The sequence below is a fragment of the Haliotis asinina genome, chromosome 3 (genome assembly GCF_037392515.1).
Source record: "Haliotis asinina isolate JCU_RB_2024 chromosome 3, JCU_Hal_asi_v2, whole genome shotgun sequence".
In the NCBI taxonomy this organism is placed as follows: Eukaryota; Metazoa; Mollusca; class Gastropoda; order Lepetellida; family Haliotidae; genus Haliotis; species Haliotis asinina.
The window spans coordinates 17,058,303-17,074,526 of record NC_090282.1 but is presented as its reverse complement, the minus strand read 5'-3'; the positions used below and the strand labels follow the sequence as shown (position 1 = coordinate 17,074,526).

General features: G+C 38.4%; 2 protein-coding genes across 3 annotated transcripts in view; one reads left to right on the top strand and one right to left on the bottom strand.

Annotated features, from left to right (window-relative positions):
- Positions 1-93: 93 nt before the first annotated feature.
- Positions 94-8,194, bottom strand: LOC137277565 (proteasome inhibitor PI31 subunit-like). Of its 2 annotated transcripts, XM_067809359.1 has the most exons (8): positions 7,944-8,188; positions 3,574-3,726; positions 3,164-3,243; positions 2,533-2,724; positions 2,055-2,204; positions 1,256-1,315; positions 1,017-1,072; positions 94-408 (listed from the first exon to the last, which is right to left on the bottom strand). In XM_067809359.1, the coding sequence occupies exons 1-7, from the start codon at positions 8,073-8,075 to the stop codon at positions 1,021-1,023; spliced, it is 819 nt and encodes a 272-aa protein (XP_067665460.1). In that variant the 5' UTR covers positions 8,076-8,188; the 3' UTR covers positions 94-408; positions 1,017-1,020. The 2 variants fall into 2 exon arrangements, with proteins under 2 accessions (XP_067665460.1, XP_067665459.1); XM_067809358.1 differs by having other exon boundaries at positions 94-1,072; positions 7,944-8,194.
- A 209-nt stretch (positions 8,195-8,403) lies between these two features.
- The window catches only part of LOC137277561 (tRNA (guanine(10)-N2)-methyltransferase homolog), a 26,912-nt gene continuing 19,091 nt past the window's right edge, over positions 8,404-16,224 (top strand). The window contains exons 1-9 of the mRNA XM_067809353.1: positions 8,404-8,533; positions 9,797-9,865; positions 10,088-10,161; positions 11,728-11,809; positions 12,638-12,730; positions 13,546-13,686; positions 13,969-14,029; positions 14,875-14,970; positions 15,722-15,802. Coding sequence (XP_067665454.1) covers positions 8,429-8,533; positions 9,797-9,865; positions 10,088-10,161; positions 11,728-11,809; positions 12,638-12,730; positions 13,546-13,686; positions 13,969-14,029; positions 14,875-14,970; positions 15,722-15,802 — 802 coding nt within the window. The 5' untranslated portion in view covers positions 8,404-8,428. The remainder of the gene's footprint in view (positions 8,534-9,796; positions 9,866-10,087; positions 10,162-11,727; positions 11,810-12,637; positions 12,731-13,545; positions 13,687-13,968; positions 14,030-14,874; positions 14,971-15,721; positions 15,803-16,224) is intronic.

Here is a 16,224-nt window from a genome sequence, read left to right as displayed (position 1 = left end):
GAGTTACAGATCATTTGATCCTTTTGTACTACGACGGATGATCTGTCATGTCATGAAAAGTGTTTCTCAGAAAGAAAAAACAAACTATGGACATTACATGAGAGAAAGTTTAACATGCTCAATGAACAGAAAAATATCAAGGCTGAGTTTGACAAGTTTAGTTTTTCAGTTACTGAGTACTCGACCCCAAACAAATATCTCATCTGACTACACAATGATTATACAATGCAATTTAGAAAATGGTCAAATGTAACATGTTACACTTGAGATCATAATTTCATTGTAAATTACAGATTCTAGTACTTTTCTTGAGTCCCATCCGGGATTTGAACCCACCCTCACAGTCAGGCACCTAGCTGCCAGCACACAAAGTCAGCTGCCTAGTCAGCTCTGCCACCATGACTTCAACTAAAATGAGAAGTGGGACAACTGGTAGTCTAGACTGCAGACTTTGTGTACCTTTCTGTACAAAGGGTAAAGTTGGCATGGCTCCGACACCCATAAGCTATGATTACAGAAAGCCATTTACTTTTTTTTAAATATTTCGCCAACTCATAACATTCACAAACGCATCTTCACTTCCCAAGAACGTGAACCAACAACAAGCATGTCCTAAGAATGTTTAAAAGAGTGCTGTACATCCATTACTGGTATTCTGTAATCAACAATATACAAAACATCCAAGTTTAAACAAGTACCATGAACACATTGCAAAAGGAGAACAGTCAAGTGATGGAGAGCCATGTGTAAGACCAAGGGCACATCACTCAGTACCAGTATTTTAAACAATGCTACTATCAAGGTCACATGATCCAGTGGTAGCCAGGTCATAGGATCTAGTAGCAGACAGGTTGTGTGATTAATCATACCAGCAATTGGCAGGTCACATAATCTACTTGTGGCCAGGTCACATGATCTAGCCATTTCCAGGTCACATGGTTTACCAGAGCCAGGAACACAGCACTATCCAGCTCACATGATCCTGCTATAGTGTGGTCACATGATCAAGTACTAACCAGTTCACATGAACATATCATCATAGCCTGGGGGTTTCATGTGGTCAGGATCAGGCCTGTGAAGAGAAATATGCAACATTGTGTAAAACATTAAATGAAGGACACTATTAACAAAAAATGAATTAAAGCCTAGCTAACAAAAAAACTGTAGTAGATTACACTGAATCACAAAGGTGAATGTTTTTACAAAGCATGAGCTGTAGAATTGAGGCTGACTACAAATAGATGTCAGTTATTACCCAGGTCTGGCTCCAGGAGGTCCAAATGGGTCGAATCTTGCTCCTGGTGGAACTGCTCCCCTAGAAAGTACAAGCTGTTGTTGATTACTTGTACCTTAGTACACCGACATATGGTCAACATGTGACTCTCACCAGTAACAGCATGACATGCAACGATGACCTGGTCATGGGTGCAGTCCATAGATGGAATTGAGAGACAGTCAAATGGTTGGACTAAACACAACCAATACTAGTGCAATATATACAAAAGTGACTGAGGTCTACATGACAAGCATGAGCTTCATTGATTACCTCCCCTTGATCATGAAAACCAAGCAGGAAATGTCATTAAGTCAGTGTAACCAATGAGATGAACAGAGGAGATCCATGAAAATATGTAGGTGTTGGCTAAAATTGTCATTCAAATTCTAAGTAACAACTGCTGAGTCATCAAGTCATTGACGCAAAACAAATCAGTCAAAGATAACTAATATGTTTCATAAGTACACTGCTGCTTGTGAAGCAGACATCAAAACATCAGACATGTTGATTCTTCCAAATTCTACACCACTCTATGACACGGACATCAAAATGTTACATTTACCTCATATGTTACAAAACATTTGTACAACATCCACATTTGCACAATATCTACCCTTTTAAACATGTTAATTCTTCTGAATACTACCAAGATTACATCAGTTCAAGATGCTACACTGATCTGGGATACATCTATCTCTTTATGGTGCTTCTTGTGGAGGAAGTGTACTTGGTATGCAAGCAGTAGGGTCAGATACACCTGTCTCTCAATGTTACTTACGGAGGGAGTCTGCTTGGCAGGCCAGCATTAGGGTCTGGTGCAAACCCAGGAACACCCGACCTTCGAGGGTCCATGATCATCCCCCCCATCCCACCTGCTAAAGGGTCAAGGTCAGATCGTCCGACTGCGAATGGGTCACTGGATGGCATCCTAGGAGAACATAAAGAACGCATGATGAGATCGCACTAAATTATTAGACTTTCATCCTGTGTGCATCACATCAAAAATATATCCCTCAAATACGTACAGGAGAAAAAAATGATTTCAATTGTTTACTTTAGAATTAATGGCTTCCAGCTGTTTTAGCAATATAGTGCTAAACATCCATGACCTTCACATGAGCTTGTGTTCTGACGACACTAAGCTGACAAGTGATGATATAACTTACACATCCAACTCACATTAATCCACTCCCTATTATCAACATCGTACATTCTGCCCACATCGCCATCACTAAATTGTGACAAGATGAGCCTACCAATCCGGAGGGACAGGCTGCCTCCGGCTGGGAACACGCAATGGATCATCTTCCAACAAGGGTGATCTCCCTTCATTACTCTGTGTCCTCTTTACTGATGCTTGTGAAGTTGATGTGTTGGTGCCAGACAGGAACACTGTGAGTATTTCCTTTTCAATGTTTTTTTCAAGTTCCTCTAACCTCTTGAAAGCTCTGTAATCACATTCATTAAAGGTTCAGAACTAATATACAAGTTCAGGTTTTGTAAGTAATGGTTCAAACAGCATGGACACATTATCAAATCACGATTGCATGTCAAAATGACTGGACTTTTGCTAGACCTGGTTTGAAAACCACCTGATCAGCCAAAGATAATCAAACAGACCAGAGAAATTTCTGAAAGAACATGTACTAGTGCAGAATGAATTTGATCAAACATGTGAAATTTATAACATGCTGCTAATTCATGGTATTCATGATATTCATGGTAATTATCATAAATACACATCAATCCTAAATATGTTGAAACAGACTATACTTAAAGTTAGGTGTACATGGTAAATATACATATGAGATTCCCAAGGATGTGATACTGGACTGAGATATTTAAATTATGAATATGTCATTGATATCAGACATAAAGGAAACTCACGTATCTACGTCAGTGAGATCCTGATTTGTGTATGTTGCTAGATGGATATTCATGCTTGACACTTTCTCATCCCTCCGTCTCTGAAATACCATAAACATATAATTAGAAATCAATACATATCTGTTTCATACAACAGTCAGCACGTTTACATGTACACTATGTAAACGGTTTTAGTCCTGGCAAGCCAGTGGTTGATAGTGTGAGCAACCATCTAAGTCACAATCATTCGAGTTACAAACTCTTAACAGTAACTCGTCATTTTAAATGGTTCTGTTGCAGAGGATGAGTTGTCAGGGACCTCTGTATAACCAGAGTTAAAAAAAAACAAGGTTAAATCTATACACTGTTTAAGAATACGGTGATAGAGGTCACAGGACAGTCAATGAGTAATGAGCACATTGTTCACCTACCATGAAATGCACAAGGAGACTTTCATCAATTTTCACCACTTTAAGTACAAAGTCATCATTGGATCTGGTTTGGTTATACTTGAGTGTATACAGCTCTTTGGAGTTGTTCCATCCTGAGGGTAAACGTTCTGTCTTTTTTGGCAGGTGCCCATCCTGAAATCAATAACACTATTCTTTCATTCATTATCATAATATCTATACCATAGTACTTCAAAAAGTTGCTGTTGAAAACTATTTGATAAATATATTTAGCATTATTTGTTTATGAATAAAATCAGTAATACATGATATCAGAGTAACAATGGTTTGACATGCTGAGAAATGACACTTCTGAAGTGATGATGTAGACATCACTGGTGACACAATGTGTACACATGTCATAAAAGTAATGATTTCACAAACTATCATCACTTTAGCATGACAGGTTATTGGACAGTATCAAAAAAGGAAAACATTACCTTATCTTTAAAGATAATCAAGAAGTGTCAATAATTAAGTGATTATTACATCTATTTGTGTGTGCCTCTACATGTCTGTGTGCATGTTTGTGCAAGTATGTACCTTATCCTAACAATTTTAAATGATTTCAAAACCTGGGACACAGACTAAAATATTTTATGTACCCTGCCCTTATTCGCAGGAATATAATACTTCTTCTCCATGGGTTACTGCCATAGTCTGTGCCAAAGCCTTGTGAGTCCACTAGCTAGAACTTTGCTTAGCTTACATTTTACTGCTATTATATGCCATTTGTTAGATGATTTCTCTGGACCAAACTACATTCTACTACACCAAGGATTGGTCTTGCAGCACTTTACTGCCATCACGACAATAGATAGAAAATACTGCAGTGATAGCATGGACCCAAAATACTGAATATGAAATAAAATTCTCATTTTATACTTCTATATTTCATGGTGAATAAGTAAATTTTACACAATGAAAATTGCATATAGCACTTCAGAATATGGGTGATTGGCTAGGACTTGTGCACTGTACTAAGTGTACAATTTTTCTAACTCCAGTTAGTGTAGTGACCAAAATGTCCAGTGACCACATGACAATAGAGGTTAACCCTTTTAGCAAGCTAACCAATCAAGGATGTCATCTGTGTGATGACTACATGCTCTACATATAGTCTTTTGTCAACAGAAGGCACGCCCTGGGCAGCCACGTAGTAATTTTGCTCAAATTTAATATGTACATGCTCAGACCAACATTGGGCACCAGGGTTGCTGCCATATTTTTATGTCCCATGCTGGGATTTAAACAATGGGCCTTCTAACCCCAGTTAACCAGTTAAAAAAGATAAAATGACATATGTTGGAAGACTCCTAGCTCTGCTACATTAGGACCATGCAAATGATTCAACCCACTTTGATAGCTTTGATCACCATCATGACCATAAGACAAATTAAACTATCACAAATGGTGGCCAAATGTAGAAATTTTGGGCTGATGGAAAACGGCCTCAAACTTGCACTCCAGCCACTTTCACCTCTAGATCTACATATTTTCAGTAATGATTTGAAGTCTAACTCACCCATATGCCGTCACTAGACATGCCTGTGTCTCACTCATTCCTTAGCATGATCCTCATTATCCTTCCTTTGTTCCCTACAACACTTTTCTTTCACAAAAGCACCCAATGATTTTTATACAAGCATGTCATTCAAAAAAAACATTTCGGTTCATTCCACATAACATGGTACCTGGTAGAATACGGAATAGGACCATTGGACCAAATCGTATCAGGGCCAAAAAACATTTTAGAACCATATCGGTTCATTCCACATAACATGGTACCTGGTAGAATACGGAATAGGACCATTGGACCAAATCGTATCAGGGCCATTCAGCAACAGTCCGCAGATTGAAAGCACGAGACATAAAGTCTACCTGTACCCTTCGTAATTGTTCGTAACCGATTCAACTCTTTTCGTTCATTTCTGTGACGTCACAGGAATGACTAGCTAAATCCGCACATTGTGCAACAATTTGGACGTAGCTAAGTCGGTTAGCCGTCGGGCTAACAATCTGAAGGTCGTGGGTTCGCATCCCACGGGTTCTCACAAACTGGTTGCCTGTCTCAGTGACATGACCTATGGCTGAGAACGTCCTCACAAGAGACTGTGGTGCTGAATTCTAAAGGTGCTCCCAAATTTGCATATCAAGTCATTAGCATTAATGTTTACCTTTCTTTGCATTCTGCCATCTTCCTTGTGAAATTAGAATCTTAATTAAAAGGTATGGAGCTGTGTTGGATTGACAAGTTCACAGCGATCTATTCCATTAAAGGGGCACTGATGCGGAGCAATTTCCGTGGACTGTTTAAACTTTTGTTATTGTTTTTCTCCTGTGAGTACCCGGATGATATCCCAGAATTCGTGACTGGTTCATGACCTCTGCTGCGCGGTCCGTTTGCGCAATTGAGAGTTTAATTATAGACAGATCAACTAAGGTGAAGTCATTTTTAAGTCATAACAAATGTATTATGAAAACAAATGAAACACTTTGAAGGATCTGCCAGTGGTAGAAATGGTAAAAACCTATTAGGGCGGGAAAATAACGAAGCCAATGTACGTCCGTATACCATAACCATTGTCTCATAACCCTAATAAGCTTACTGTCATATTTGTATGATTTTGAAAATTAATAAAAGAACACACGGTCTGCTCATGCTTATAGTACATTTCTAACATGACTGTAACATTTAAGCATTGTATAGACTGCCAATGTGGATCCTATTTCACACACATATGTGATCTAGTGTGTTTTCTGTCATATAGATTCTGCTGAATGCTACAACAAATAAATTAAAACAAAAAGCAAATAATGAATGTAAAACAGACTAATTTTATAGCAACAATGTCAGGCTACTACCTTGTTCAGGAATGTATCCATCAATATCCACATAAAAGAACGAAATTCCATTCACGTGAAGCTGGTAAATAATCCTGCTCTGTGTCGTGTTTCTCACAACAGTCTAATTTGCGAAAAAGTAACACATCGTTTCACGTCTTTCAAATTGGTGAAAACCTGATAAACCTCTCATTGGTCACCCATGATAGCACACCTGGCACCTAATTGTATGACGTCCGCCATTCTAAATAATTTAGTTTAGCAACAATGAGCAATCAATCAATCAACGCAATGGTGGTTAATTCTTTGAAGGGAGGATGTTGTTTTTACACTCGCACTTTATGACAGGGTGTAGTCAGTATAAATTGGTACATCTACACACACTGCCTTTTGACAAATCCGCTGTAGAAGATAGAAGTAATTAATCAATCAGTGTGTTATTGGTTAATCCTTTAATTAATGTTTGTTTTGTAACTCAGCTGATAAATCCTCTTGCATCACTTACATGCACATATTACATAACATACCAGACATTTGCCACTACAGACCTTAATTTATAATGTTGAGTATTTACTCCAGACAGGAGAAATGCCAAATGGGAACCTTTGTTGAGTAACCTGAGTGCTGTTAGCACTAATTATACCTGTTATAAATTGATTAACTGACCCCCAAGAGAATGATGACAAATAACATGTGTAGGTTTACACAGGTTTACAGCAAGGAAGATGTAATCTCTGTGTCGCATGCAGTCTGAAAACACTTATGGGCCGGAACTGTTTGGAGGATACCAACAGAACTTCATTACACAAGAAATACACACAGGCATTTGCTGTGTACTTGGGTAAATAGGTGTAATCAGGTTTTTTTATGTAAGAAAATGTTCAGATTTCTCTACCAGAGGCAAAGTCATTGTTTTTAGTTTACGAATTCAAATAAATCAACTGTGTGTTTTTATTATCATAGATAATAAACCAGGGTAGCTACCACAGCTACCAAAATTTACGTATGATATTTGCTATCATATCCAAGTATCTGAAAAAAAAATACACTGCTGGGATATTTTTTCATAATGGCATATGATGGGCATCCAGCATCCTGACTGTTTCGTAATTAAACCGTTGGCAAGAAACATTATTCGCTCCACATAAGTGCCCCTTTAAAGAGCTTGCTGAGTTACAACTAACAATAAGAACCGTGCAAGGTACTACCTTTCCTCAATATTTGTTTTTGCTTTACTAGAAATGAGTTCCCTGCCCTAAGGATCCTGTATTCGATCAAAAAGGGATGCCTAGCCTTTAGGGGTCATGAAAATGGCTCCACAACCCCACAACCCCTCGAAATGTATTGACTTTATTAGGATTATTGGCGCTACTGAAAACTGCAGGCGAGCCACACTGTTGCCGATTCTAGCCTTACATCTTCCTTGGACTCCAGTTAACTGGTGCCTGTTAACTACTGGGTTACGTTACTTTTACTTTCTCTTTCCTTAACTTTAAAAATTATTATACCTCTCCAACTCCTGTGCATTTAAACCCATTTGAAACAATATTCCAGTGTAAGGCACATATGACAGCATCCCCTTGGCACGTCAGCTGCTCCGACACAGTGTCAAATAGCAGTTCGAGGCCAGCCCGGGACATATTTGTCCAATAAAATGATGTTTCACAACAGTTTGATGAAATCTACAAGTAATCCATCCGTCATGAATCGGCAAGTTGCAGATGTAAACTTCCGGTAACAGTTTCTTAAAAACGTAATTGAAAGCGAATTAATACTGAAATAATAACTACATTTTGCACTATTTTGGCATATATGATTGTAACATAAATACAGGACATTAAGATGTAGTATACAGGTAATTTGATTTTAGTCTATGTTTTCTTATATAATTCATTTATGACATATAAACCCGCTGTGTTCCGTTTTAGTGGAAACACACATGTCTCTTTTTAACGTACGACCATAACTGTTTTCAACAGTAAAGAGTGAAAACATGGCTGCGCCCATGGGTAAATGTGTGCTCTCGGGGCCCGCTAAAGGGATTCGTTCTCAATTTCTTTTTCACTTTGCAAGTGAACATATAGAGTTTAAAATACCGGTGAGTATACAGATTTATTGCCATTGTGAGACCTCCCGGGAGCTATAGATATCTTTCCACCGTATAACTAGGGAATTGTTAATTTGTTAGTTATGGGCTTGCTCTTAGAAACTGAGTGTCTCAGACTCATATCACTGATCAACCGTCTTGACGAGACGCCAATAGCCGTACACCCGTGAAACTTTCACTCATCACGCCTAACACCCGAGTCCGACTTCGATCAAAATTAGTACAATGTCTGAAGCCCTTTAGTGAAGTCAATCATAGTTCAGCAAGCTAAACGTCGTGTTCCTGCCAAGTGTATGCCTTGGCAGGAACACGACGTTCAGCTTGCTGAACTAAGTCAATCAGTGCTGTCACTATATTGTCAGGTGGATGTTGCTAGCTTAAAACAGCACCCACTCATACCCCGGGTTTGTTTCTGTATACAGACATATACCAGCTAGAGTGCAGTTTACCTTGCTAATGAGCGCGCTGCTGTATCCTTAGCCCTTGGGTCCTCCCCGTCCCCCTTCGAGATCGTTAGCCTTTGGGCACTCCCAAAAGTGCGCCCGGTAAAGTGCACGACTCCCCATGTACCCTAACAAGAATCAGGATTCAGAATGATACAATATTGTGCGCTGTGAAATCAATTTTGCTTCTAACCAACAGTGACAATGAAAAAAGCCTGTGAAATCGGAGTACAAACGATTCACTGATTTTCCCCCAGTGCTCGGGGAAAACGTGGTTTCAACAGCTATGCTAACAGCAGCTAGCTTCAATCACTGACCACATGCATTTAACACCTATCAGGCTTATAAGCCAAAAAACAAAGAATTGGCTAAGCGTATTGGCAAATGAACCAGTGGCCAATGACAAGGTGTCGTTACACATGAGTGCACATCCACAGACCCTGCCTGGATTCAGTATTGCAGCTGCTTCGTTTCGAGCAGTAGCAAATACAGCACTTTTGATTTGCGATTATACTCTTAAAATCTTGTTTATTTGTTTTTTCACAATCACCAATACATTTTATATATCATGAACAAATGATAAATGTGTTTTAATTATGTTTGATTTGGAGTTGCATGTGACCTTTAAGAAACTCAAAGTTTTGGGTGTGATGCATCTTGATACTTTTGTACAAACAAACTCACTGGCATGTCCAATTCCTTCAGAAATAGAGTGGTATTAGGTATCAATAGTTTCTGTAAAAAAATTTTTTTTCTATGTGTCTTTGTTGTCGGCTTGGACGAAATGTGATTATGCCTTACATTCTTTCAGGAATTGAAATCAATTGTGTCATTGCTGGGATTTGACATCACCATAAATGAAGAGAAACTGGAAAAAAAAGTAAGTAACTAATGGCATATACCCAGGATAGAAAGGTCCTAATTTTCATTAGATATAGTGTGAGTAGAATCCTCTCATTAACATGATTAGGAGTCAACAAAACATGTTTTTGAACATTTGTTTTCATGGCCAGATGATAGACATTATCATGATCATGTGAGATTATTGGCAAAAGAGTAGGTATGCAGAATCATCAGTAACTGTGATTGCTTTTGTCTTCAGAATCCGTTTCTGGTTGTTGAGTTGCCGTCATTGGAACATGCAAAGCGGATCATGAATCGGACTGTCCTTGTCAAGTAGGTGAATTTGTATATACCAAAGCATAATGACAATCACATAACAAATATAGTAGGCATGTGTTGTAGACCGTTTTGCTGTTTTTACTTTTTCCTCCTGCTGAATATGCTATCTAGTATCATCATCATTGTTGCATACCATGGTTACGGAACGGTTTTCTGCTACATCATATTTATGAATATATAATTGGTCATGCATTGTTGTCTCCATATTTATCCTACTGATTAGATGATTTACTGATACTTTAACATATTTTGAATATATTTATTTCAAGTGATCATGCTTTCTGGATGTGCTTGAGAAACATATCTGTAAGACACCCATTTTGTTCTGTGGGGGGTTATTCAACTTTGTACACATGCACTGGGGCTGGGTAGGGGTGGGTCAGCATTTTTGTACATAAATATTTTGAAAATATGCTAAAAATATGGGAAGGGAAGGACAGGTTTTTGATTTTGTGCATCACATGCAACGAGGGTTACTTACTTTGTACATAAATTTTAGGGAGAGGTGGGGGGTCACTCACATTGTACGTGCTTCTTCATCACTCTCCCAAGCCATGAATTAAGTACAGTCCCTAAGATAACAGACTATAGCATTGTACAAAGTTTATAGACTAAGTAGAAAAATCTGTTCTAACGGGCAGAGAACATTTTTAGAGGTGAAGATGCATATCATTGTCGAAATAACCCACCACAGACACATACTTTTGTGGATCCTTGCGGGGGTTCTGGTTCCCTAGCAACCACTGCTGCTTGTAAGAAGTGACTAAATGGATAGGGTGGTCAAGCTCAGCTATTTTGTTGATTGATGCTCTGATCAGACTCAAGAATTTAGAGGTTGCTGTTAAATAACTGCAATATTGTTGTGAGCCTCTCATGTCAGTGTGATTTTCAGTATTTCATCCATACCATTTCCTTGAATTCAGTGGACAGCAGGGGTAAAAAATCTCATCGACAAGTCCAATTTCATTTCATGCAGATAATGGTGTCTCACTTGTCCATGGGCTTCTAGATAATTTCAGCTTTAAGTTTCACTTTGTAAATAAACTTGGATTTCATTTCATATCTTATAAAAAAGTAGTAATTAAATTTCGTATTGATCACAAAGATGGGTTATCTTTCTTTGCTATTTATCACTTTTTGATGAATAGTCCACTAAACACAAACATCGAATACCATGTTGATTTATTCTTTCATAATTTCATCATTTGATTATATCATAAAAGTCAGCGTAGGTGGAAAATTAGTCAGGATAAGTTACTTTCTTAAAGTCACATGCACGGTGGCAAGTGGCCATTAAAAAAACATTTGAACCCAAGCGGGCAACAGTTTTGATGGACATGATGCACAGGCTGCCACAAGCCCTTCTTTCAGTACTTATGAGCAGATGAAGGTCAATGATAAAGAGAAAAATAATTCAAGACCTCAGACAAAAGAAGCAGTTTGTGAACAGCCAAAGTTTCACCATACTGATCTATACAATACAACTGTCATTAAACCAGTTACTCATATAGATCATTGTAACTGTATATCAGTATCATTACTCTCCTCGTCTGTTTTCAGGTCTCTGTATGAACTGTGGGGACAGGGTTCAAACAAACAGGAGCTGTACAGCAACTTGAGGAAATATCCCATAGAACTAAGTGTACATATTTTTCACACATTACTAGTATTTACCAACAATACATGTATTTTTTAACTTTGTATTGACATGATCACTTAAAGCTGCATATTGACTGGTCAGAATTAATACCTAGCAACCCATACTTGTTATGAGTGACTTAACTGTAGTGTTGGGAATTGGTTGAAATCTAATAATTTGTGATTGCTTCATTGCCAACAAGCAATCATCGAAATAAATTGGTTAGCATCATTTTTCAGTTTTCCAATCCTGGTTGATATTGCAGATATATAATAACATGATGCTACTTGTTACTTAAAAGTGATGTCAAATCTATGATGAACATAATTGTGCTGGAATATTCAAGAAATATTCAGACATGACTTTTCAGTGAGTCAAGTGAGTCCTCTAAGAAATAAATTCATTTTCAGACCCACCAACATATAGCATACGTTCCATCATCTAGCATTACAAAGACTTTCAAAGAGTAGTTCCAAAATCGTTTGCATTCAGTTATGTGAAAATGTGATTGATTGGTTGGTTGTTTGGTCACTGCGACCAATCTTCGATAATTTGAAGTAATTGGAACACCGCTACTTAACTGACTGCGTGCCCAGACCTGCTGGCTCAGTTGGTGCACATCGCTGTATCCAACTTGACATAGCCATGATGTTCATAAATGTATTGTCTTGCTGAAATACAACAAACATGTTGGAGTATCAAAATGATCAGGAGAAACTAATCAAACAGAATCTGTCATTCTGAATAAAATCATGTACACCAAGAGAAGAAGTAATGACCAGACACAGATACAATACTGGTATAAATCTGTGGGTGATGTTTTTCTTTCAGAAACCATATTTGATGGAGGATTCCACATTCAAAATTGTGGTGGATACCTTTAACAAGAAAGTGTTGCAGAAAGAAAAAATCCGCAAAATTGAGGTAGGATACATTTGTGCATACTTATCAGCATCATAATCCATCATGGAGACTTTTTCAGTATCATATTAACCTTGATTTATTATGCTCTGAACCCTTGAGTTAAAGTGGCCTATATCTTGTTAATATGTCTTCAAGTTATTATTGTCTGTGTCATGTTAATCTGTGAGTTAAAGTTGTTTGTCATGTTAACACCTTTGCTAAAATTGTCTGTGTCATGTTGACATGTTGAGTGCCACCACGAGTATACTTGTCGTGTCAATGTCTGGCCCAGTTTGCCACTACAAGTTTTCCCGTAGCTACATCAGCGGTATATTATAAAACAACTTTTACATGTTGGCAAACAGGCACAAGAAGCAATCGTCTCCTGGCAATAACAAAGAGAGCCATGAGCAGTTGTTTCTTGTGCTTGTTTGCCAGCATGTGAAACTTGTCCTAAAATACCTCAATTGGCACTATGGGATAACTTGTAGTGACAAATTCTACCAGAACTGATACTACAAGCATACTTGTGATAGTCAGTCAATGTGTTAACCCTTGAATTAAGGTTGTCTGTATAATGTTAACCTTTGACTTAAAGTTGTTTCTGTGATGTTAGCATCTGAGTTAGAATTGCCTGTGTCATATTAACACTTACATTTAAATTGTCTGTGTGATGTTAAGCCTTGATGTAAAGTTGCCTTTGCCATGTTAACACTATACTTAAAACATTCTGTGTCATAGTAGTGCTTACCCTAACCCTACCCCTAACCCTTCTCATATATATTGTATCCCATGCTGTGCCTCAAACCATGTGTTGAACATCTTCCTCTGTGCAGGACATCACTCTGGAGGCAGTCAACTTTCAGGGCAAGGTCAACTTGAAGGACCCCACCAACACCTTCAGTCTCCTGGAGTATTATGGCCCAGAGGGTTCCCCACCTCCAGATCAGCCCTACCTCATGTTTTTTGGGAGATGGGTGAGTGACTTGTTTTGTTCTTTTTTCACAAGTTAGATTTACAAAGTGATACTTATGACGTAGCATCTTGAGGTTGGCAAATCATGACAGTCATACTGGTTTCTAAGTCATTCAACTAGTGAAGTATTATGGTATTGAAAAAAATAATGACAGATTCAGGCAAATTTCAGTGTTCCTCATCTGCATGAACCTTGTGCGTGCTGCATAAAACACCATTCACAATCTAGGCCCAGATACATACTCTACATGTGTCCTTGGCCTCACATTCATGTTTACTTCTAGATTGCTAATGGACAGAGAGACAAGATACAGGCTTACCACCTACAGAAGCGACAGTTTATTGGTGAGACTTGGTATAACAAGCTAATCATGCATGTCACCTAGGAGTAAATTGTGAGAGTATACTCACCTCCATCAGCCCATGTACAGCTGGCAAGTAAATTTCTTAAGATATTTCTTCATACCCAACTTCAGTCATTGGATTGTCTGGCCCACGCTGACATTGTTGTCAATCAGGAAGCAGTGTTGTATTAATCAGGAAGCATAATCAGTTACAATACTGGGATTGTTTCAGATGTCTGACGGAAAAACAAACTCACTGGTTTCCTAATAGTCTTTGTGGGATATGATAGGTAGGGGTGACTATTGATGGGGAACAGCTACCGTGATTTTTATAGTGTATTGCAGCATATGATTGCGATCGTCTATTGTGACTGACCTTGTTTCTTCATTTAAAGTGAATTTCTAAATGACTGTACACTTTATATGAAATAAAACCAAGTTGAAGTAGTTTCTGTCCATCTCTCTTAATAACTGACAGGAAACTTGAAACCCAGCTCAGGTGAACAGTTAAAACATGAAGTCAGTGAAGCTGGAAGTCTTCACACAAACATCCTGAATTTTATGTTGCACATATATCAACAAAAGTCAATTACTAAACTATCAATAATCACAGAAACTATTGATGTATCAATAGCTTTTTGTTTCTTCCACCTATACATTGCTATAGGAGACTCAACAATTGCAATCCATCAATAGTTCGATGCATGATCACAGCCCTCGTGATAAGTGAACATTCCAAGCTCTTACATCAGAAATAAACACCATGAGATGGTGTCATCTGTGGTCTCGTTAGTCATTAAGTGATGTGTTTTTGAAACATGAAGCCCACAACATGGTCTGTTTCAGGGAACACCAGCATGGACGCCTGTCTCTCCCTAATCATGGCCAACATGGGGCTGGTCAAGGAAAACACCTTTGTCTTTGATCCCTTTGTGGGGACAGGTGGGTTAAGCAGGTTTACTGTCCTTTAGCATTTAGGCATCTGTTACCTGTCATAATTATTTGCAATGGCTTGCCAAACTGATTATCATGGGCTGGGAGGGCACAGGCAGTCATGTTGTCTGAAGCACTGGGAACTAGCAAGGAAGAGATGCATCTCAAGCAGCATGCCTGGAATTCATAATGAATGGTTCAAATCCATGCTCACTCCAGTGATTTGTCAGCAATATACTTATGCTCCTAAACAAGTGGACTTATCAGTTTTGTTCTACTGCTTTGAACTGGCATGCCATAAACGAAATATTACTTGAAGCAGCTTTAACCCCCCAACACACTCACTCACAATGATTATCTTGAGTGAGTGAGTGAGTGAGTGAATCTTAACACTGCTTTTAGCAACATTCCAGCAGTATCACAGTATGGGACACCCAAAATGGGCTTTGCACGTTGTATCCAGGTGAGGAATCAAACAGGGTCTTCAGCGTCTTTTGTCCACCAGCATGTATGTAAAGTAATTGTGAATCAGTTCTCAATTCTTCAATATTAGTACAAATTGGAACTTAATAAAATTGATAGATGTAAACATAGGAAACATGTTTGTCTTGTTGACAAAGGACTATCTTAAAACTGAGAAAATTAATGGAAAAATTTTACACTGCCCTTAAGACTGACAAATATCTGTGGCGGTTTAGCTTTGCCTGATAACATGCCTTTAGGGAGTAATGCATTAATCTGTGTGGTTTCCATGTTATAGGTAGTCTGTTGGTGGCGAGCGCCCACTTTGGTGGCTATGTAATGGGGACTGACATCGACTATCTTCTGCTGCATGCTCGAGGTGAGGACACACAGTACCCATACAAGACTAGGGACTTCTTGTCAGAATGGAACACAGCACCTGTGCTGGTTTAAAGAGGGGACTTAACAGAAGGGTTGGTTAAGAATATTGAGAAACATAGATTTATTTATGGAATCATTTTCTTGAACAATACTATCTCAAACTCCTGTGAATTTAAGCAGATACAAACATTTAAAAAAATCAAATTTTGAATTAAATATCGTATGTTTTGCCTTACCTTAGACTTATCAGTGTTTTAGCTTCCCTTAACCAAACAGAAGTTTGAACAGACAGTAGAAACAGTGAAGTATGTATTTATGTAAGCGGTGAGTCATTTACCTTTGCCTGTGCAACACTGATTGTTGATTTTTGTGGATCTTTCTATGGTGCCTTTGCAATCAAGCCTGTCTTCCCCCGGGATA